A 22886-nucleotide genomic window follows, 5' to 3' on the forward strand; every position below is an offset into this window, starting at 1 on the left:
CAGCCCATCTGTTCAACCTTTCCAGATCCTGTTGCAGCAGCATAGCGTCAGTATTGTCCTTAACGACCCTGCCAACCTTTGTATCATCTGCAAACTTGGACATTAAACTTGATATCCCATCATCAATATCATTCATAAACACCGAAAACAACAACGGACCCAACACTGAACCTTGAGGAACTCCACTAATAACATTAGTCCACGTTGAGCAGTGTCCATTGATTACCACTCTCTGTCTTCTGCCACTCAACCATCCCCTTATCCATAGCAGCAATTTGCCTCCAATGCCACACTGCTCCAATTTGTGCAGCAGTCTTCCATGTGCAACAGTATCAAAAGCCTTTCTAAGATCCAAATATATAATATCAAAGTTATTCCCTGCATCCAGTTCTTTTGTGACTACATCATAGTATCTAATCAAATTGGTCAGGCAAGACCTGCCCTTAACAAAACCATGCTGCGTCTGAGCTATAACTGAATTCTTGTCTAGATGATCCTGCAGTGTTTCTTTAACCAGTGCCTCCATTAATTTACCTGGAACAGAAGTTAAACTAACAGGTCTATAATTACTTGTGTCAGCCTTTGAACCTCCTTTGTGAATTGGGGTCACATTTGCACATCTCCAGTCCATAGGTACCTCCCCTGAGTCCAAGGAAGCTCTCATAATTATGGCTAAGGGTTTGCTTACTTCCTTTGCTGCCTCCTTTAATATAACTGGATAGATCCCATCCACCCCAGGTGTCTTTTTTATGTTTATCCTCAACAATCTCTCCTCCACTTTCCTCTCAGTTATTACAAAATCATCCAGCTCACTGCCAATGTTTACTTTACCTACATCATTCTCCTTCCTGAATAACTCCTCATGCGTGAATGTAGATGCAAAATACTCGTTTAGATTGTTAGCCACCTGAGCAGGATCCTCAACTGTTGAACCATCAATATCCAGTGGACCAATCTGATTCATCCCTTTCCTTTTAGAGTTCAAGTATGTAAAGAACTCTTTTCTGTTTTTCTTTGCATCCTTTGCCAAGGATTTTTCATAGTCTGCCTTTGCCTGCCTAATCTCCTTTGTGACTTGGTTACAGACCAACTTATATCTATCATAGGCTTCCATGTCACCCATTAATTTGTATGTATCCCATGCATTTTTCTTCTCTGCCACATGTCTCATTAGTTCATCTGACAACCATTTAGGCCTAAACCTTGAACAATATTTCTTAGTTGGTATGTAAAGCCTGGTAGCCTCCAAGATTAGTTCCTTGAATGCTTCCCATTTTGAGTTTGCTGTCGGTAACATCATCAGTTGGTCCCACTGTATAGAATTTAAATACTGTCTCAGACCATCATAGTCGCCTTTACGAAAACAAAAACCCTTCCCTTTACCTCTGATGGTAGTTACCTCCTTGAGTAAATCCCACTTCAACACACTGTGATCACTGCCACCTAGTGGTTCATTTATCTGCAGGTTCTTAATGCATGAAGAATCACTACTGATAATCAGATCAAGAGTATTGCTCCCTCTTGTTGCCTCACGAACATGCTGATGTAGAAAACAATCATCCAATAAATCCACAAAAGCCTTGCTAGTGTGCGAGTGACCAACCCACAAATTCCAGTCAATATCTGGGAAATTAAAGCCCCCCATTATAAGATTCTCTGATTTACTGGCCCACTCTATTTCCCTGTACAATATCTTATTATACTCATCAGAGTCATTAGGCCTATAGCACACTCCTACTCTCAATTTTGATTTCCCTATGCTTATGTCACACCAAACTGACTCGACGCTGCCCTGTCCATCGATGTCGACTGGCTTCACTTCCTTGGACTTGATGTGTTTCTTAATTAATAGCATAACCCCTCCTCCCCTCCTGTCCTGTCTATCCTTTCTATACACATTGTATTCCCCAAATTCCAGTTCCGCATTACTTATATCTGTGTGACACCACGTCTCTGATATCCCAACAATATCTGCCTTTGATGTTTTGAGCAATACCTCAAATTCATCAAATTTATTTACCAAACTCCTAGCATTGGTGTACACGCAGGTATACATGCACCTGTTTCTATTCTTAGCTACCCTAACACAACCCATGTGTTTACTTGTACCGCAATGACTACCAGCAGTCTCTGAAATATCCTGCATCTTGTTTTTCAGACTTCTGCTCATTTCAATAGAAACAGTGCAAGAATCACTTCCACCTCTGCCACTGGCTACTGTTAATCTATTAGTCCTTGTATCCCCCCCAACTAGCAGTTTTCCGACCCACCTAACACTGCCTCGACAGCATCAGCAAAAATTCTTGCACCCTTTCTATTTAAGTGTATCCCATCCCTGTAGAAGCAATCTCTCCTGTTAACAAGTACAGTTCAGGCTGAAAAAAATTCTACCCCTTGAGCCTTGCACAATCCCTCCAGGGCCGAATTGATCGACAAGGCTCTCATCATATACTCCCTCCTATCGTGTCTGGGCAGAATTGCAGACACTTTCAAGTTCAACCCTAATTCACGGCTTTTTTTCAACAGTGACCTGTACTTGCTAAGTAATTCCGCCGGTCTCCTACTCTTAATATCATTAGTGCCAACGTGTACAACTATATCACCTTTTGTGCCCTTAAAAGATGATATCCGCTCTACAACGTCATCAACCTTTGCCCCTGGCAGACATACCCTGGTCCTATTCCACCTATCCTTTTTACAAAGTATGTTCCCCGTTTCCCTGACAATAGAGTCACCAACAACTACTAGTTCCTGTGGGACCAGCGCATTCTGCCTAGGGGGCTGCTTCTGTGTTGCCTGATGACCAAGTGCAAGCTCTGGCGTTGATGTGGGCAGCTGAGAGCTTGATGGGCCCCTCAATTTATTTCCTTCGAGGGCATCCACCCTGTCCTTCAAGCTCTCATAAAGGCCCATAACAACGCTGAGTTGTCGCCTGATTTCCTTGCACTCCTTACATCGTGCACACACAAAGACATCCCCCTTGGCAGTATCATGTCCCGTACCCGACTGCTCCGCAAACATCAAGCAAACAGTGCATTTCAATAGACTGTGATTCAGAGGGCAACTGCCCCCCCTCAGTTCTCCCCTGAACCACAGCACTCCCATTAGCTTGAGCCTTTTGCTTTGCTGCTCTGGTCAGAGTCATGATTCCGATTTAATTCAATAAAATTCAAAACAAAAATTAAATCCTTAAGTTATATCCCAAAACAGTTATGTTATATATATATTTTTTTCGGTATCTAGTGTTTTCTACGAGTTCCCTTTATACAACTTCCGTATCACGTGCACCACTATAGTTATGTATTAATTATTTGTTAGATTAAGTCGTTTTATATATATATATATATATATAGAGTTAAAAGTACAATTTAATTGACAATAAAGTTTATCAAGATTAATAGATTTACTGATTAATTGACAATATTATATTATGCACTATACGACACTAAGCTTATGCTATCGTGTAAAAATGGCGGGAATTCACGAACGGTATTTCTACGGACTCGTAAGTATTGATCAGCTTCGAAATCTCGCTATCTCAATTTAGAATAAACTAAGGATCCTAACTAGGTCTATAATCTACTTATAGAAGATAATTTGATATAACAATTGGTTAATAAATCGACTAAATTTGGTTAAAAGACCTCTCGTTCAATTTGTGACACGTGGATTTGATACCGTTACCGATACTAAGTAATATCTACGAAATCTCTGTCTAAGTTAAACTTTAAACTAAGTATCGTAACTAGGAATATAAAGCTACTCTAGAAAATAAGTTAATATGACAATTTAAACTAATAAAGCAGAAAATAAATCAGGAAAAACTTCTCTGTTTGAAGAGCTTTAAGGAGCAATGTCTGCACAGGCTAACCTCGCACCCAGACCCGAATTACAAATTCAATTCATTCAATTACATTATAATTACAAATTATAATGTAATTGAATGAGATAGGTTCCAAAATTCAGAAAATTTTCCCAAGTATGTACTAATATTTCTGTTATTTATAAATAATTAAATATTTTAAACATTTAATGCACTTGTTTTAATAAAATAAAATTTTAATTTACTTTGGTCGTGTGGAGTCATCGCTTGAGTACGTATTTACTTCACTGATATTTTATGTGACAATGGCGTAATGGGACAACATTAATGGGAGGTTGAGGATCATAATGTTCTGAGGTTCCTTTCCCTTCTTTGTCAAGAACTGTTACACTGACGTCTGGCGTGACTTCCTACTTCTTTCTTCCAAGATGTTATAGTAGGGCTTCAACATCATGTTTGACACCTCTTTGGATGCCATGGCTACATTCCCAATCAGGATCATTATCACAAAGTTCATCAAATGCACTACAAATTTTGGCAAGAGCACTCAGAATGTTCTGTTTTTAATGTTCTGATTGGCTCCAACTGTTCCACTCCATCTGGTGTGTCAGCCTCATGTTGTTGAAGTTGTACAGTCAGTTCCTCCAATTCCTCCCTCAAAAGTGGCTCACCATGACTCTCCAGCAACTGGTCAACATCATCTGGATCAACGTTGTCAATGCCAACATCCTTAGCCATGCGAGAAACATCTTTAGTCACTTTGGAAACTGGCTCAATCCTTACAAAATCAATTACTGCTTCGGGCGACAATTTATGCAGGCCTGTGACACTTCCTCCCAGGCTGAATCAATGTTAGTGATAGAATTCAGGATGTTATACGACTTCCAGTAGTCCCTCACAGTTATATCAGACTGCACAGCCTCAATGGTCCCTTTGACAGTTGTATGCAAATAATACGCCTTAAAGGTCACTTTTGCAACCTCTGGTCCATTAGTTGAAAAAGTGAAGTTGTGTTAGAAGGCAAGTACACAACCTCAACTTCCAAATGGTCAGTGTGGATTTCTTGGGGGTTGGTTGGGTGTCCTGGGGCATTGTCCAACACCAACATAACTTTGGGAGGCAAGCCATTTGCTGCACAAAACTGAACACTCTCTGGACAAAAGTACGAGGTGTACCATTTGCTAAAAATTGTCCGAGTAACCCGCGTCTTTTTTGTTAGAGTGCCAAAACACAGGAAGGCATGTCTTCACTATGCCCTTCATTAAACGAGGCGTCTCTGAATGGTACACCAACATCGGTTTGAGTTTAAATGTTCCCAACCAATCAACCAATCTTTTGCAACCTTGAAACCAGGGGAAGATCTCTCCTCACAGGCGATGTACGTGCTACTTGGCAATTTTTTCCAATAAAGCCCCGTTTCGTCCACATTAAAAACAAATCAGGGTGGTAGTTGCCTTTGTCTATTAAGTGTTTAAATTCGGAAGGATACTCTTCCGCCACTGCAATGTCAGCACTAGCAGCCTCTCCAGACATGTTCACATTGTGAATTTTAGAACGGTTTTAAACTGATGAAACCACCCTTTGTTGGCCGTAAATGTTTCAGTGCTACCAGCCTCCTCACATATTTCGTCAAATAATGACTTCGCCTTGTCCAGAATTACCTTTAGCCTGTGTAACAGGGACGTTATTTTGGTTCATATTGTCAACCCACAACACTAACAATTTCTCCATTTTTTCCATTGTCTCACTGCATGAATAAGTTGTTCTGGAGGATGACATACTTGTTATTCCTGTGTGTGTGAGTGTGTGTGCGCACGCACACACACACGCACTTTATTTTATCAACATTCTTCATAATCGTTGATACAGTAGAAGGCACTAAACTGTCTTACACACATCCGACCGACGCTCACCAGACTCCATGCGACAAATCACATCCATTTTCTTCTTAACAGATCTTAACAGAAAACGCACATTTTCTGTTAAGATCTGTCAGTGACTATGGGAGCACTAGTTTAGCAAAAAGTTGTGAATCCTTTGCTAAGGGTGGGTTTATTTTTTAAATTTTTAATTTTTAATACTTTTATACATTTTTAATGTATTAATTTATACATTTAAATTTTTGGTTTCAACATCACAGGATTTTACAGATGTTACATGTTACAAAAGGTGTTCAAAATGCTGTCCTTGCATCCATATGCAGCTTTGTAGTCTTCTCTGCATTGAGTTGAAATCCTCTCGGGCATTCCTGGGTCATTTCTGATTTTCTGAAAGGCTCCTTCAACCCGACGTTGCAATTCCTGAATTGTGTTAATGTCAGAAGTGTACACCAAGCTTTTTACATGACCACAGATACAAAAATCCATAGGATTTAAGTCTGGTGATCTGGGAGGCCACATAACAGGCCCACCTCTACCTATCCACTGTTGACCATGCCTTCTAGTTAGATACGGAGTCACAACTTGAGCAAAATTTGCTGGTGCACCGTCATGCATAAACCACATGTTCTAGCGTTGCGAAAGTGGAACATTATCATCACATCAAAGAGGTCTGGAAGATCATTCTGCAGAACTGAAGGTACAGTTCTCCTGTTACCCTGTTTGGCAGAAAGTGTGGTCCAATTAGACTGTCTCCTAGTAGTTCTGCCTAGACATTTAACGAGAAAGGTTTCTGATGTCATGACTCGTGAATTGCATTAGGATTTTCGTCGGACCAAATGTGACAGTTATGAAAATTAAAAATACCATGACGAGTAAACCCAGCTTCGCCAGTGAACAGAATGTTTAAAAACTGGGGGGGGAGATTCAGGACACTGTTGTTGCATCCACTCTAGGAGGGTAGTCTATACTGCTGAGACCTTGTACACTTTGAATATGGTAGGGTACAGTAATTGCCGATGTAAAATTCGTCACACTGCTATGACTCGCTCTTGATGGTACACGCTCTTGCAGAGCAACCCTCCTTGTCGAAATTCTTGGATTTTGTTCTATTCTTTCTAACATCCTTTCCTCAACATCAGGTGTTATGTTTCTGGGCCTACCTGCTGGTACTCCGTGTACTAAGCACCCATGTTCTCTAAGGCGTTGATGTACCTTGATGAATGTGCGCCTGTTGGGCTGCCTTTGGCAGGGAAATGCTTCCTGGTACAAAGTGTGCAGCTTTGGGTGCACTGCTGTTGGGTTCACCATACATGAAGTGCATGTCCCTATGCTATTCGTTGCTGTAACCTCTTTCCATGTTGACTATCCTTTGACAAGTACTAGTATGCCTGCTTCATCTCAGAGTATCGAGAGAGGGGAAAGGAAGAGAATGAGGATAATTGAAAGTCAGTGGTGGATACTAAACAAGCAAGTCATTGGCGGATCCCAACTCTGTACAGTTAACCTTATCAGTGGTGGATCCCAATAGAAATGTGCAATATCTCGAAAATGATTCACTTAAGGACCCTTGTTTACTAGGCTTTTTTTGCATATTGCAGTCTGTACAGTTTACCTTTAAATTATTGACCATCACTTTTGAAACACCCTGTATAATATCAAAATATTTTGCATCCAGTTCCTTTGTGACATCATAGTATCCAATCAAATTTGTCTCTTCTTTTAGGTAACTACCCAGTAGCAGGCATTTGAATTTGCCGAAGTCATCAGATTCAACTATCCACAGAGGTTACTTATTCTGATGATTAACAATCAATCACTGGCTGAAGAAAAACTTTCTACAGGTCTATAATTTGCCATTAAGAAATCTTTAAATAACTTTGTAGTTTATAGACTTTTTAGGTTTAAAAATCTTAAATATAAAGTAATAAAATTACCTCACTCCCAGTGAAGCGGCACGGATGAAGAACAGGTATTTCTTCTTCATATGCAGTCTTCAGAGAATTAAGATACTGGTCAGCAAGTCGTACTAATTCATCGTGATCAATACCTAACAGAAAGAAAATAACCTCTAAGCCATCACTTGTTGAAATCAACAAATACGAGGGCGATTATCTAATTTGCAGACTGGTGCAAGATTTTATGTTTACCATGTTAACTTTCCATCAGCAAGTCATACTAATTCATCGTGATCAATACCTAACAGAAAGAAAATAACCTCTAAGCCATCACTTGTTGAAATCAACAAATACGAGGGCGATTATCTAATTTGCAGACTAGTGCAAGATTTTATGTTTACCATGCTAACTTTCCATAACTGTCACTAGAGGTACTCTCCCTGATCACTACTGAGCAGACTGTGTGTGCATACAAGTATTTGTCGAGCTAGTGTTGCGTGAAGAGTTTTTTCAGCCGCATGTCACTGATCATTTTGAAGGAAGTATCAGGTCGGACAAATAGATTGAACAGCGATATGTGATTTTTTATTGTATCAGACGGGGCTTCAATGCATCGGAAACAGTTAAAGATATGAATGAAGCATATGGTAATGAGTGTCTTGGTAGAACAGCCATATTCCAGCACGACCGACCTTTCCAGTGTGAAGTGGTTTCTCCATCAAGACAATGCCAGGCCTCATACGGTTAATATTGTGCAGGCAGTGATCACTGTCATAGGTGCCAAGGTTCTGCTACATCCCCTTTATTCAGACTTACCTGTGTGTGATTCCTTCCTGTTTCCACGTCTGAAGAAAGGCAAGCATTTCGCATCTGATACAACAATGCTCGCAGAGCCACAATGGAAGCACTTCAGTCTTTCGAAAAATGGCTTGCAAGAAGCATTTTAGTGTGTGGGTACAACGGAGGTAAAAGTGTGTAAAGTTCAAGGGGAAAGTGTTTTGAGGAGAAATCTACTTCTGAATTTTGTACAGAAAATTCAAATGATGACAATTAAGATGAGATCTTGCACCAGTCTGCAAATTAAATGATCATCCCTGGTATAATATACAGGAAGATTTTCTCAGTACTGTGCAGAGACAAATCTACAGTGGCAGAAAGCACTTCACTTGCTAGCTCCAGTGATCAGCAGTCTGCCATGAAATATAGGCATGGCAAACTGCAATTAATGGCATTTATCAAAGAAAGATTCCCCCTTAACAAATCCATGCTGTGACTGCAGTATATATGTATTCCTATCTAGATGAGCCTGCATTTCCTTTTACCAATGTCTCTTATTTTCCCCTAGAACAGTAGTTAATTTGACATATCTGACTTATATCTCCCTTTGATTTCCATTTTTCAGTTTAGGAACTTTCGCACATCTCCAGTCCCCTGAAACCAAGATGCCCTTATAATCATGGCAAAAGGTTTGCTTACCTATTTTGCTACCACCTTTAATATAATTACTACAACCAAAATGAGAGTACTATCGTCTATTGACTGCAAATCAAAAATAAAAATTTTATCAACTTATTCCTATTTTCTTACCTAACTAGACCTAACACTCATTAAAGATTAGGTAATGGAAAAGTAAGAAATAAGAGAAAATGGACAAGCTACTTTTCTGGACCATCTTCTTAGGTAAAGTAAGGATCCAACACATTTAATTTGATAAAGAGTTTGGCATTTTTTATTAATTTATTTTTGTTATTTAATATTAAAATGTATCACCGAAATTAAAATGCCACATCTCTTTGATCTCATGTCTTAGGTTTGTGTACTTCCTGATTTTTTCCCCATGGGTTTCCTGCAGGTTGCCAGTGTTGGGTACCATTATGTCCAATCTGTTGTGCGGGATTGTCCTATCCGTTATTATGGCACGGTCCCAGTATAGCTTGTGGGCTGGGGTCTCTAGTACTGCCTGGGGTGTGTACTTGTAGTATGGTACACTTTCTTCGATCAAGTGGTATTTCTTTGTTAGCTTCTGATATATTATCCTGGCTACCTGGTCGTGTCTATGAGTGTACTCAGTCTGGGTGATCACCTTGCAACCTGCGGTAATGTGCTGGATGGTTTCTGAGGCCAGGTGGCATCGTCGACATGTGTCATCAAACACTCCAGGCTCATTGGCAATGTATTTTCTATAGTTCCTGGTGTTTTCGACTTTAATGGTGGTACTCCATTTCGCCATTGTTTCTCCTAGGAAGTTTGTCACTATTGGATTGACTTTGTAGATTTTCAGCACCTCCATTAGCCAGCAATGAGGCACGAAGTCGAAGGCCTTGCAGTAATCGATGTAGGCTGTGTGCATGTTTTGGCGACTCTTGTAGACTTGCTTAATAACCGTGGTATCTATGGCTAATTGCTCCTCGCATCCTTTGCTCAGCCGCTTGCATCCTTTCTGCTGTTCACCCATTATGCTCTGGGTCTCCAAGTGGTCTGTTATCTACCTGGTCAAGATCTTGTACATTGTTGGGAAGCAGTTGATTGGCCTATATTTCGCTGGGTTTCTTGTATCTTCGTCTTTAGGCTTCAGATATGTGATTCCTTGAGTGAGAAACTTCGGGATCATCTCTGGGTGCCTTATCATTTGGGTGAACTGCTCTGCCAGGTGCTTGTGTGTGCAAGTGAGCTTCTTGTATCAGCAGTTGTGGATGTTATCTATTTCTGGAGTTCGCCAATTGTGAGAGTTCTTGATCGTCTGTTTTACTTCTTCCCGAATCTCCCATCCTTTCATTTCTTGTACGTCCTTGGTTTTCTAGTGTTCTAGTTCTATCCAGGTGGCTCAGCTGTTATGCTTTACTTCCCTGCTCCATATGTTTCCCCAGAAATCCTCAATCATCTTCTTCTCTGGTGGTCCGTTCCCTTGTTTTCCATCTTCTCTGAGATTCCTGTAGAAACCTCTTAGGTCCTAATCAAAGATTCGGTTGTTTATTTTTCTCTTGGAGCTCTCTTTGAATCGGTGTAGTCTCTTGCTGAGTGCAAGGAGGTTCTGCTTCAATGTGTCCATTGAAGCTTTTTTGTGGGGTCCATTCCTTCGAATTCTGTTAGGGCCTTCTTCCATCCGTCCTCTATTCTGGATATCATGACCTCGTTTGTTCCACTTCAGCTGCTGTGGGTTGTATTTCCTCTTGCTCTTCTGCATCTGGTTCGGCGGTGGTATGTTCTTCTTCCTCTGGTTCAAATTTATCATTTCTGCTAGTTAGTACACCGGACTGAACCTATTGGGAACTCTTTAGGAGGCTTCCAGATCAGCTAGTATAATCTTGCTACCTCTACTCTGCCAGATAGTGACTGAGGGAGTCCGAATAGGGTGTATGCGGGCATTGTTGAGGCCATGTTGTGTCAAGAATCTGGGTATATTTTTACCATCTGTACACCATATCCAAAAATTTCATTACTTCATACAGCATGTCTCCCCTCCCCACTTTTTCTTAATATTCAATACACCATGAATTCTCGAACTAACAGAGTAAGCTTATCTGCGAAAAGATCTAAACCGCCCAAACACTTCCTAGTTCATTTCACAAATATATGTGGTCTCAATTCTAATCTCAACGACTTCCATTTCCACTTGCAGTCTGCCAAAGCACATGTACTTTTCCTGACAGAATCTCAGTTATCAGTTGATTCAGCGACTGCTCATCTCAGTTGCCCAAATTATTCGGTGTATGATTCCTTTTGCCTCAAAGGTGGTCTTTGTGCATATGTCCATTCCAATATTCCCTGTCAGAGACTTGGTAATTTGAAATCTCTTTTTGATCTTCTCTGGCTTAAAATCTCTCTACCTCGTTGTGTCAAATTCATCTGTTGTCTCTACCGTTCTCCCAACTCCACTAATCACTTGGAGCTCTTTGGCATCCTCTCTTTGCAGCTTGACATTCTCTAGTCCAACTTTCCTAACAGTGAGGTAATTTTCCTTGGTGATTTTAATGTTCACAACTCCAGCTGGCTTCCATTTTCTAGTCACACCGACCCAGTTGGCCGAGATGCTGAGGCTTTTGCAATTACTAATGATCTTACACAGATTGTTCATTTACCTACAAGAATACTGGACAATCCTAACCATATAGCCAACACGCTTGATCTTTTTCTCACAAACAACCCTTCTAAGTACACGGTCAAAGTGAGTGGTCCTCTAGGCACCTCAGATCACAACTTGGTGATTGTCTCTTCTCCAATGGAGCCTTTATCTCGTGTCTATTCCCAACCTTGTATTGTTTGGCGTTACACGAATGCAAAATGGGATGACCTGCGAGATTTCTTTTCCTCGATCGGATTACTGTTTCAAAACTTCTGATGTCAACGTTTGCTCAGATCGTGTTAGTGAAATTATTCTTGTAGGAATGGAATCCTTTATTCCACAATCCACTTTAAAATCCTCGTCCTTTATCTAAACCTTGGTTTTCCAAGAAATGTGCTAAGGCTGTTGAAGAGAAGAACGTTGCATAATGTAATTGGCTTGTTTCCAATTCTTCAGTTTCATTTTCTGCCTACACCAAAGCTCGCAACAATTGTAAAGCAGTTATTAATCAGTTCAAACTAGATTTTGAACAGGATAAGAGTAGAAAACTTGCTTCTTGTCCTAATGGTAGCCGAGCATTCTGGTCTCTTGCCAAAGCTATTAGCCGCAACTTTTGCCCATCTCTGTCAAAACCAGATGGTTCTGTTGTCATTTCAGCCAAGGATATAGCTGATCTACTAGACCCATTTTTCTTCTAACTCGTGTATTAATGATCTTGGTAAAACACCTCACTCCATTCCCAACATGCTCTCATTCAATGCCGCCTGTGGTCTTCCGTCAAAAGGATGTCAGAAGGATTTTGATGAATCCTGATGCTAAGAAAGCTCCAAGTCCTGACGACATTTCTCCACTTTTTCTCAAAACCTGTGCTCCTGTTATTTGCTGCCTTTTTCCACTTTCTTATTCCAAAAGTGTTTTTCCTTCTGCTTGGAAATTTGCTCATATCCAGGGCAGTTCCTAAAATGGGTGACAAATCCCTCCCATCCAATTATCGTCCCACTGCAATTACTTCTACTCTTTCGAAAGTAATGGAGAAATCAATTCACCACCAACTCTTAAAATACCTAGAAACCTTCCGTCTGATCAATGATCGCCAGTATGGATTCCATCACTGTCGATCCACCGGTGATATTCTGGCTTAAATTACCACTTGTGTTACTACTTGTGTTTCACCGAATTTTTTCATTGAATTTGTCCATAAATGGGATTTATGGGCAAATCAATGAAAAAGTTCGGTGAAACACAAGTAGTTGCTCTTGACATCTCAAAGGCTTTCGATTGTGTTTGGCATAAGTCTTCTAAACAAGCTTACATCTTTGCCAAATGTTTTCTGTAATTAGTTATCCAGTTTTCCCACTGATTGCTCACTGAGGGTGAGGGTAGATGACTCTCTGTCTTCTAACTTCTCCACTAATACTGGTGTCCCACAAGGTTCAGTTCCTTCCCCCATTCTTGTCCTGTATATTAATGACCTTCTTCTATTGACTGGAAATCCTATCCATAGTTTTGCCAATGATAGCACATTGCATTCCACTTTCCATTTTGAGAAACTTTGTCCTGTTCAATCAGCTTCAACTTCTCGAATATCCGCTACTAATTCCTTAAATGCTGATCTTAAATGATAAAAGGTTATCAAATTGTAGCAGTGTGCTTAATGATTTTGTAATAACTGAGAGCAAAGTGGAGGAGAAATTGTTGAAGTTAAACATAAGAAAGGCACCTGGGGCGGATGGGATCTATCCAGTTATATTAAAGGAGGCGGCAAAGCAACTAAGCAAACCCTTAGCCATAATTATGAGAGTATCCTTGGACTCAGGAGAGGTTCCCACGGACTGGAGATGTGCAAATGTATCCCCAATTCACAAAGGAGGTTCGAAGGGTGACACGAATAATTACAGACCAGTTAGTTTAACTTCTGTTCCGGGTAAAATAACGGAGTCACTGGTTAAAGATGCATTGCAGGATCATCTAGACAAGACTGCAGCAATAATTCAGACACAGCATGGGTTTGTTAAGGGAAAGTCTTGTCTGACAAATTTGATTGGTTATTATGATGTGGTCACAAAGGAACTGGATGCAAAAAATAATTTTGATATCATATACTTGGATTTCAGGAAAGCTTTTGACACTGTTGCGCATGGAAGACTACTGTACAAATTGGAGCAGAATGGTATTAAGGGTAAGTTGCTACAATGGATAAAAGGATGGTTAAGTGGGAGAAGACAGAGGGTGGTAATCAATGGGTGCTGCTCTTCGTGGACTAATGTTATTAGTGGAGTCCCACAGGGTTCGGTGTTGGGGCCACTGTTGTTTTGTATATTTATCAATGATATTGATGAAGGTATATCAGGCTTAATGTCGAAGTTTGCAGATGACACGAAGGTTGGCAGGGTTGTTAATGACAGTAATGGCAGTGTGCTACTGCAACAGGATCTAGATAATTTGGGCAGATGGGCTAAGAAGTGGCAACTGAAGTTTAACCTTGACAAATGCAAAGTACTGCATATGGGTAGAAGTAACCCCAGAGAAACGTACCAACTGTGTGGTACTACACTTAAGGTGGTAGAAAATGAAAAAGACCTGGGAGTAATTGTGCAGTCAGATATGAAGTTTTCTGAGCAATGTAGACAGGCTGCTAGGGCAGGTCATGGGGTTTTGTCAATGATATATAGGAATTTTGCTAGCAGGGAAAAGGAGGTGATTGTCCCTCTGTATAAGGCAATGGTCAGGCCACGTCTTGAGTACTGCGTACAGGTCTGGAGGCCTCATTTTAGGAAGGATGTAGATTTGCTTGAGCGTGTACAGAGAAGAGCAACACGATTGGTGAGGGGAATGAAGGGATCCTCTTACCAAGAGAGGCTTAAGTTCTGCAAATTGCAGTGGCTGGAGACTAGGCACCTGCGCGGTGATCTGATTGAGGTCTATAAGGCCTTGAATGGGTTGAGCACGCTGAATTCTGATGGGATCCTCCCACTTGTTCAGAATACGAACCTACGGGGACATAAGTTCAAATTAAGAAAGGATAGATGTAGAATAGATGTGCGGAAATTTGCCTTTAGCCAGCGGGTGGTTAATTGCTGGAACAAACTTCCATCTGTCGTTGTGGAAGTTGATAGGTTAAATAAATTTAAGGAGGAACTGGACAGGCAATTGGAGGGTATGGTGTGATTTTTTTTTTTTTTTTTTTTGGCTGATGCTGCATAAGCTCCTACACTGCTTTCTTGCATCAAGTGCCACTACTACTACTACTACTACTACTACTATCTCAATCCTTCTAAAACTCAGTCTTGACTGATATCTCGCAAGAAGGATTCTTCTGCTCCTATGCTTATCTTTGGTGACACTCCGATTTCTAGGCAAAATGATCTTTGATAGTAAGTATTTCAATGAATAAAAACCATATCAATATACTTTGCTGTGATCACTGCTACCAAAAATTTCCTTGAAGATTATTAATGCAGGCAGTTCCCGCTTTACAAGTTCTCGGGTTTACCAGCACAGCCCCCAGATGTGGGAACAGTATTTCATGGTAGGCAGATTTGCGCAGAGTGAACAGCTGCTTGGAAGAAAAGTAATACAAAGAGTAAAAGAGAAGTTTTTTTTTATCTCTTTTATCTCATCCTGACTTCTAATCTCTCTTGGCACAAGCACATTACAAATATTGTTCCCTCTGCATCTAAAAAACTTCTCTTTCACTTTTGGCATTACTTTTCTTCCAAGCAGCTGTTCACTCTGTGCAAATTCATCTACCATGAAATACTGTTCCCACATCTGGGGCTGTGCTCGTAAACCCGGGAACTCGTAAAGTGGGAACTGCCTGTATTAATAATCTTCAAGGAAATTTTTGGTAGCAGTGATCACAGCAGAGTGTATTGATGTGGTTTTTATTCATTGAAATACATACTGTCAAAGATAAAAGGAAGGGAAGTGATTTTGTTTTTGCAAAGCTATGCGCTCAGAAAATTTTGAACTATTTTATGGTATCAAATGATGTTAAAATATGTAAATGCCAAATTGAAAGTATTCAGAAAGGTAATCATAGCAGCCACTAAGCCAAATTCCTGTCCAGTTCATCCAGCCAAATACCTGTCCAGTTCATCCTTAAATTTATATAGGCTATCAACTTCTACAGTAAAATATGAAAGTCTGTTCCACCAACCAACCACCCGCTGGCTAAAGGGAAACTTTCACACATCTATCTTACATCTGTCTTTCCTCAATTTGAATTTATGCCCTCTGAGGTGATTATTCTGAGCAATAGGAAGAATCTCATCAGCATTGAGTATGCTCAAACCATTCAAGGCATTATACATCTCAACCAGATCATATGCACACAAGTGCCACCTCTGAGGCGATAGGAATCATACAGCGAATAATTTTGGCATCTGAGATGAGCAGTAATTGAATCAACCAATAACTGAGATTCTGTCAGGAAAAAGTACATGGGGTTTGGCAGACTGCAAGTGGAAACGGACATAGTTGAGATTAGAACTGAGACCACGTATATTTGTGAAATGAATTAGGAAGTGCTTGGGAGGTTTAGATCTTTTCGCAGATAAGCTTGCTCTATTTGTTTGACAATTCATGGTGTATTCAATAGTAACAAAAAGTGGGTGGGACATGCTGTATGAAGTAATGAAATTTTTGGATATGGCGTACATAGGGTAAGAATATACCCAGATCCTTAACATAACGTGGCCTCAACAATGCTCCCCGCATACACACTACTCTGACTCCCTCCGGTCACTATCTGGCAGAGTACAGGTAATGAGATTATATAATAGCCGATCCGGAAGCCTTCTAGAGAGTTACCAATAGGTTCGGTCCGGTGTACTAACTAGCGGCCGGCTTGCAAACACCATTTAAGAGCTGTACCCTCGATATGTAAGGAAAATTGGATCTTGCCACGATGTTCATCATAGCCTCAAAAGTCATCAATCATACTGCATGATGGAAGACATAGGGAATGGTTGACTGGAACATAGCTCCAGAGACTAAATACGGGTTCCACCACTTCAAGCCTCCAATAAGCAAAGTGGTGGTATTGTACCGGTTGATGGGAGTCATCTACCACCTAGTACTGCCTGGTAACATAGAGGGGCAGCGTTCCTCCATGTGGTGTGGGCGCCACCATGGAGGTTATACCCAGGATTACTAACAGTCCCACCATCGTGAAGGTGCAAGCAGAGGATTTGGCTGTCACAGACCGTCCGGACTTCGCCGAAATTGGGTCCACTTGACTTGAGTGTCACCCGAATATCAGTTCCATTAGCGTTTTAGATTCCCAGGTAGCAAATGCAGCTTGTGTGGAAAATCTGAGAGAATGTCTGTGACAACCTCAAGTACCAGGGACTCTTGCAGACTGTCTGCACTGGTCAGAAAACTTTATATCTGCACAATTACCTCCAGGGTCCTTTTCGTTCTCTACCACTGTCAGTGTAGTACCACAGAGTTGATACATTACTCTGGGAATTGTTACTGCTTCCCATATGTAGTACTTAAATTTGTCAATGTTAAACTTCTTTTGCCACCTTTCAGCCCATCTGCTCAACTTTTCTAGATCCTGTTGCAGCACTGTACTGTCATTAGTGTCCTTAACAACCCTGTCAACCTTCGTATCGTCTGCAAACTTGGACATTAAGCCTGATATACCATCATCATTATCATTTATAAATACAGAAAACAACAATAGACCCAACACTGAACCCTGAGGGACTTCACTAATAACATTAGTCCACGATGAGCAGTGTCCATTGATTACCACTCTCTGTCTTCTCCCACTCAACCATCTCTTTATCCATAGCAGCAATTTACCTCCAATGCCTCACTGCTCCAATTCGTGCAGCAGTCTTCCATCTGCAACAGTATCAAAAGCCGTTCTAAGATCCAAATACACCTAATTCTGTTTTTACACGATAGATACGTTCCTGAAAAATACGTGTAAAAAAAATTCGTGTAAAAAAAGACATTGTATTTATGGAAGAAAAGAAGATTGGTTCCGGATCTAAAAAAATCAGTAAAAATAATTAAAAAAAAAACACACAAAATATTCGTTTTAAGCTTATTATTTTATTTCAACAAAATACACATGTAATAATATGTAATTAAAATGTACGAAAATAAATTTGTATGCATATGAAATGAAAAAAAATTCTTCATGAACAAAAAAAATCTGTTTTACATATAACAAGATTTTATTCATTTTCCACTTTCTGATAATAAACGGCGCATACGTTTGCGTACGACTGGAATATCACTGCCATCACTAGAAATGTTGTGGACATCGTCTTCTTCCTCTATTAATGAAATTCTTTCTGTGATCTCTTCAGCAAAATCAGCACGAATCTCCTCTGGTGCTGATGTTTCACCGGTTTTACGAACGAATTCAGTTATTAATCGTTGTGTTCGTGTTTTGGTTAGTCCGTTATATAATTCTCTGTAAGAGGCTGTCAACAACTTCAGTTCGCGTTGAAACTTCCCAGCGCGTTCCTCATTAGGGTCATGTTTGACAAAATGATTACCTAATTTTCTAGCCAGTTCCAGACCTTCTTTTATTAAATCTGCATTTAGAACAGGATCATTTTCTTCATTATCACTACGTTCTGTGGGATAAGGAGTCCCAAGGACAACCTCTAATATTTCATCTTCGCTTAGGGCTTTGTCGGTTAACAATTCATCAATATCTTCAAACGATAGATCATCGAATCCTTCTCCACCAATTTTGTGTGCCATTGTAATGATGTTGGGAAATTCGGTCGTATTAGGGATGATGGGATCTTTGCTTTTTACACATTGTGGCCAAACCGCTTTCCAACACGCATTTAAAGTTGCTGGTTTTAATTCAGTTAACGCTAATCCAACTTGATTGATACAATCCATAATTGAGAATTTCTTCCACACATCAATGACTGTTAGTGTTTCATCATTCAGTTTGTCCAAAACGTGTTGGAATGTTCGTTTTACGTAGTATGTTTTAATTGTCGCAATTATACCTTGGTCTAGCGGTTGTATCAAAGATGTAGTATTAGGTGGCAGAAATAAAATTTGTACATTTGGGTGTTCCAAGACAGGATGGCCGGGTGCATTGTCAAGAATCAGAAGAACTTTAAATTCGAGACCTTTCAAATTCAAATAACGTCTGACTTCTGGGACGAAACATTTGTTGAACCATTCTGTAAAAATAGTAGTGGTCACCCAGGCCTTCTTGTTTGCCATCCAGTGAACAGGCAATTTATTGATATCTACACCTTTCATTGAACGTGGGTTTAGGGCTCGATTTACCAGCAGTGGTTTCAACATACGATCTCCTGAAGCGTTGGAGGAAAATAATAAGGTCACACGAACCTTAGCTACCTTAAAACCACCAGCAGTTTTCTGTGATTTGGCCATACGTTCTGTTCGGCATTCGTTTCCAGAAGAAACCAGTTTCATCTGCATTCCACACTTGATCAGGAGTGTATCCTCCACCTTCAATAATTTTTGCAAGTTCCTGCGGGAATACTTTAGCAGCCGATTCATCTGCAGATGCAGTTTCACCTTTAATTTTTATATTATGAAGAGCATTCCTTTTAAGAAACCCTGTCATCCAACCTGTACTCGCAGAAAATTCATACTTTCTGTTTAAATGAGATGAAGTGCTTGGCTCCTTTTCTTTAATCTGTCTGTAAATTCTTAATGCTGTTTGCTTGATGGCATTTCCATCTACTGGTACTCTTTTTTGTGACTGATCTTCTATCCACATTACCAGGGCCTTTTCCATTTTTTCCTTGACAATATCTCTTGTATATGATGATGAATTAACACTTACTTTTGTTCCAGAACATACCGACTTCCTAATTGCAGCTTCATTTTTCTTAATAGTTCTTACGGTAGCTTCATGTACACCAAAATGCCTTCCTACAGACGTAGCCCCTTGTCCAGTTGCAAGACGATCTAAAATTTGAATTTTAAGTTCCAAAGAAATCGCTTTCCTTTTCATTTTGGTAATAGGCGAATTATTCGACATTATATAAGGGCTACCGAAAAATATCTCAGTTATAATTAATAAAAAAAGGTATGAAAATTTTGTAAACTTACAATTTATTGACTATCGGCAAAATTAATAAATTTATATGTGCACAAATTTCACTAAAGATTCTTTCACTTTGAAATAGAGCTTACTACTACATGTCTGCTGAAGATACAATGCACGAATACCGTAGATGTGCACAAAATTAATAAAAACGTTGATGATTCATAGATACCTAGACGTAAACATTGGTAAGCAAAAGCACGCGTTTCAAAACGCAAACACTAGCTGTTATCCAATCTATTGATGCGTGTAATATAGAAATGATACTAATATGCCACAAATAAAAAAAAATTTCTTAGAATTTAGGCAAAAAAAAATTCATAGAAATCGTGTTAAATCAAAATGACTCGCGTAAAAAGAGAATGAAATATTTATTTTGAATTCGTGTTAAACCAAATTCGTGTAAAAAAAGTTCGTGCAAAAACAGAATTAGGTGTATATGGATCTTAGAAAGATCCATATATTTGGATCTTTCTAGATGACCCTGCAATGTTTCTTTAACCAGTGCTTCCATTAATTTTCCTGAAACAGAAGTTAAACTAAGAGGTCTATAATTACTTGTGTCGCCTTTTGATTCCCCTTTTGTGAATCGGGGTCACATTTGCAAATCTGCAGTCCATGGGTACCTCTCCTGGGTCCAAAGCAGCTCTCATAATTATGAAAACTTTTGCTTACTTCCTTTGCTGCCTCCTTTAATATAATTGGATAGATCCCATCCACCCCTGGTGCCTTTTTTATGTTTATCTTCAACAATTTCTCCTCCACTTTCCTCTCAGTTATTAAAAAATCATCTAGCTCACTCATTTAGTTTGTTAGCCACCTGAGTAGGCTCATCAACAGTTGAACTATCAATATCCAGTGGACCAATCTGATTCATCCCTTTCCTTCTAGAGTTTACATAATTGAAGAACTCTTTGCTGTTTTTATTTGCATCCTTTGGCAAAGATATCTCATAATTTGCCTAACCTCCTTTGTGACTTGGTTACAAACCAGTTACAATCTATCATAGGCTTCCATGTCACCCATTACTTTATATGTAACCCATGAATTTTTCTTCTTTGCCATATATCTCATTAGTTCATCTGACATCCATTTAGGCTTAAAAGTTGAACAATATTTCTTAGTTGGTATGAAAAGCCTAGTAGCGTCCAAGATTAATTCTTTGAATGCTTCCCATTTTGAATCCACAAAAGCCTTGCTAGTGACCAACCCACAATTCCAGTCTGGGAAATTAAAATCCCCAATTATAAGACTATGATTTACTGGCACACTATTTCCCTGTACAGTTTCTTATTATACTCATCAGAGTCATTAGGCCTTTAACACACTCCTACTCTCAATTTTGATCTCCCAAGGCTTACGTCACACCAAACTGACTCGACACTACACTGTGCAGCAATATCGGCTGGCTTCACATCCTTGGATTTTATGTGTTTCTTAACTAATAGCATAACTCCTCCTCCTCCCTTCCTATCCTGTCTATCCTTTCTGTTCACATTGTACTCTCCAAATTCCAGTTCTGCATTCCTTATACTTGTGTGACACCATGTCTCAGATAGCCCAACAATATCTTCCTTTGATGTTTTGAGCAATATGTCAAGTTCATCAAGTTTATTTATCAAACTCCTAGCATTGGTGGATATGCAAGTATACATGCACCTGTTCCTATTCTTAGCTACCCTAACACAACTCATGTGTTTACATGTACCGCAATGACTCCTGGCAGTCTCTGAAATACACTGCATCGTTTTCCAGGCTGCTGCTCATTCCAATAGAAGCAGTGCAAGAATCACTTTCACCTCTGCCAGTGGCTACTGTTAATCTATTAGTCCTTGTATCCCCCCAAGCTAGCAGTTTTCCGACGCACCTAACACTGCCTTGATAGTATCAGCAAATATTCTTGCACCCTTTCTATTTAAGTGTATCTCATCCCTGTAGAAGCAATCTCTCCAGTTAACAAGTACAGACCAGGCTGAAAAAAATTCTACCCCTTAAGCCTTGCACAATCTTTCCAAGGCCAAATTGATCAACAAGGCTCTCAGCATATACTTCCTCCTATCGTGTCTGGGCAGAATTGCAGACACTTTCAAATTCAACCCTAATTCACGGCTTTTTTTCAACAGTGACAGTACTTTGTGCTCTTAAAAGATGATATCCGCTCTACAACGTCATCAACCTTTGGCCCTGGCAGACATACTCTGGTCCTACTCCCCCTTTTTACATACCATGTTCCCCGTTTCCCTGACAATAGAGTCACCAACAACTAATAGTTCCTGTGGGACCAGCACATTCTGCCTTGGAGGTTGTCGCTGTGTTGCATGATGATCAAGCTCTGACAATATGGGCAGCTGAGAGCTTGATGGGCCCCTGAATTTAGATCCTTCAACGGCATGCACCCTGTCCTTCAAGCTCTCATATAGGCCAGTAACAACACTGAGTTGTCGCCCGATTACCTCACACTCCTTACATTACATACACACACACACACACACACACACACACAAAGACATGTATTGTAATTTGAAATGTATTGTAAGAATTATTTTTCTGAATTCACCTCACTTGCTTTACTTTAAAAGTGATGGAAATGGTGATCAATAAACTTCAAGCAAGATTAGCATTAGTTGAGGCATATGATGCAAGAAAGCAAGCTTACACAGCATCAGCCAAAAAAAAAACAGAAGAAAAAAAAAACCCCTTCCCATTTCACCCATCCGGTCGCTCCAAATGTTTGTCTAGTTTAGCCTTAAATTTATTTAAGCTACCAACTTCCACAAGAACAGATGGAAGTCTATTCCAGCAATCAACTACCTGCTGGCTAAAGGCAAACTTCTGCCCATCTATTCTATAACTGTCTTTCCTCAATTTGAATCTATGCCCTCTCAGGTTCTTAATCTCAGTAAGTGGAAGTATTCCATCAGCATTGAGCCTGCGCAAACTATTCAAGGCCTTATACACCTCAATCAGATCACCTCGCAGGTGCCTGCTACAATTACAGAATTAAAGCCTCTCCTGGTAAGAGGAGAGGCTTTATTTGTTGTTCCTCTCACCAATCTTGTTGCCCTTCTCTGTACTCGCTCTAGCAACTCTACATCCTTCCTAAAATGAGGCCTTCAGACCTGTATGCAGTACTCAAGTTGTGGCCTGACCATTG

General features: G+C 40.0%; 1 protein-coding gene across 1 annotated transcript in view; it reads right to left on the minus strand.

The window, feature by feature from the left end:
* UQCR-C1 (Ubiquinol-cytochrome c reductase core protein 1) overlaps positions 1-22886 on the minus strand; it is a 222114-nt gene that overhangs the window by 123944 nt on the left and 75284 nt on the right. Inside the window, exon 6 of the mRNA XM_090387126.1 lies at positions 7638-7750. Coding sequence (XP_090243252.1) covers positions 7638-7750 — 113 coding nt within the window. The remainder of the gene's footprint in view (positions 1-7637; positions 7751-22886) is intronic.

This window comes from Mastigoproctus giganteus, chromosome 13 (genome assembly GCF_048544385.1).
Source record: "Mastigoproctus giganteus isolate SK-2022 chromosome 13, ASM4854438v1, whole genome shotgun sequence".
Classification (NCBI taxonomy): domain Eukaryota; kingdom Metazoa; phylum Arthropoda; class Arachnida; order Uropygi; family Thelyphonidae; genus Mastigoproctus; species Mastigoproctus giganteus.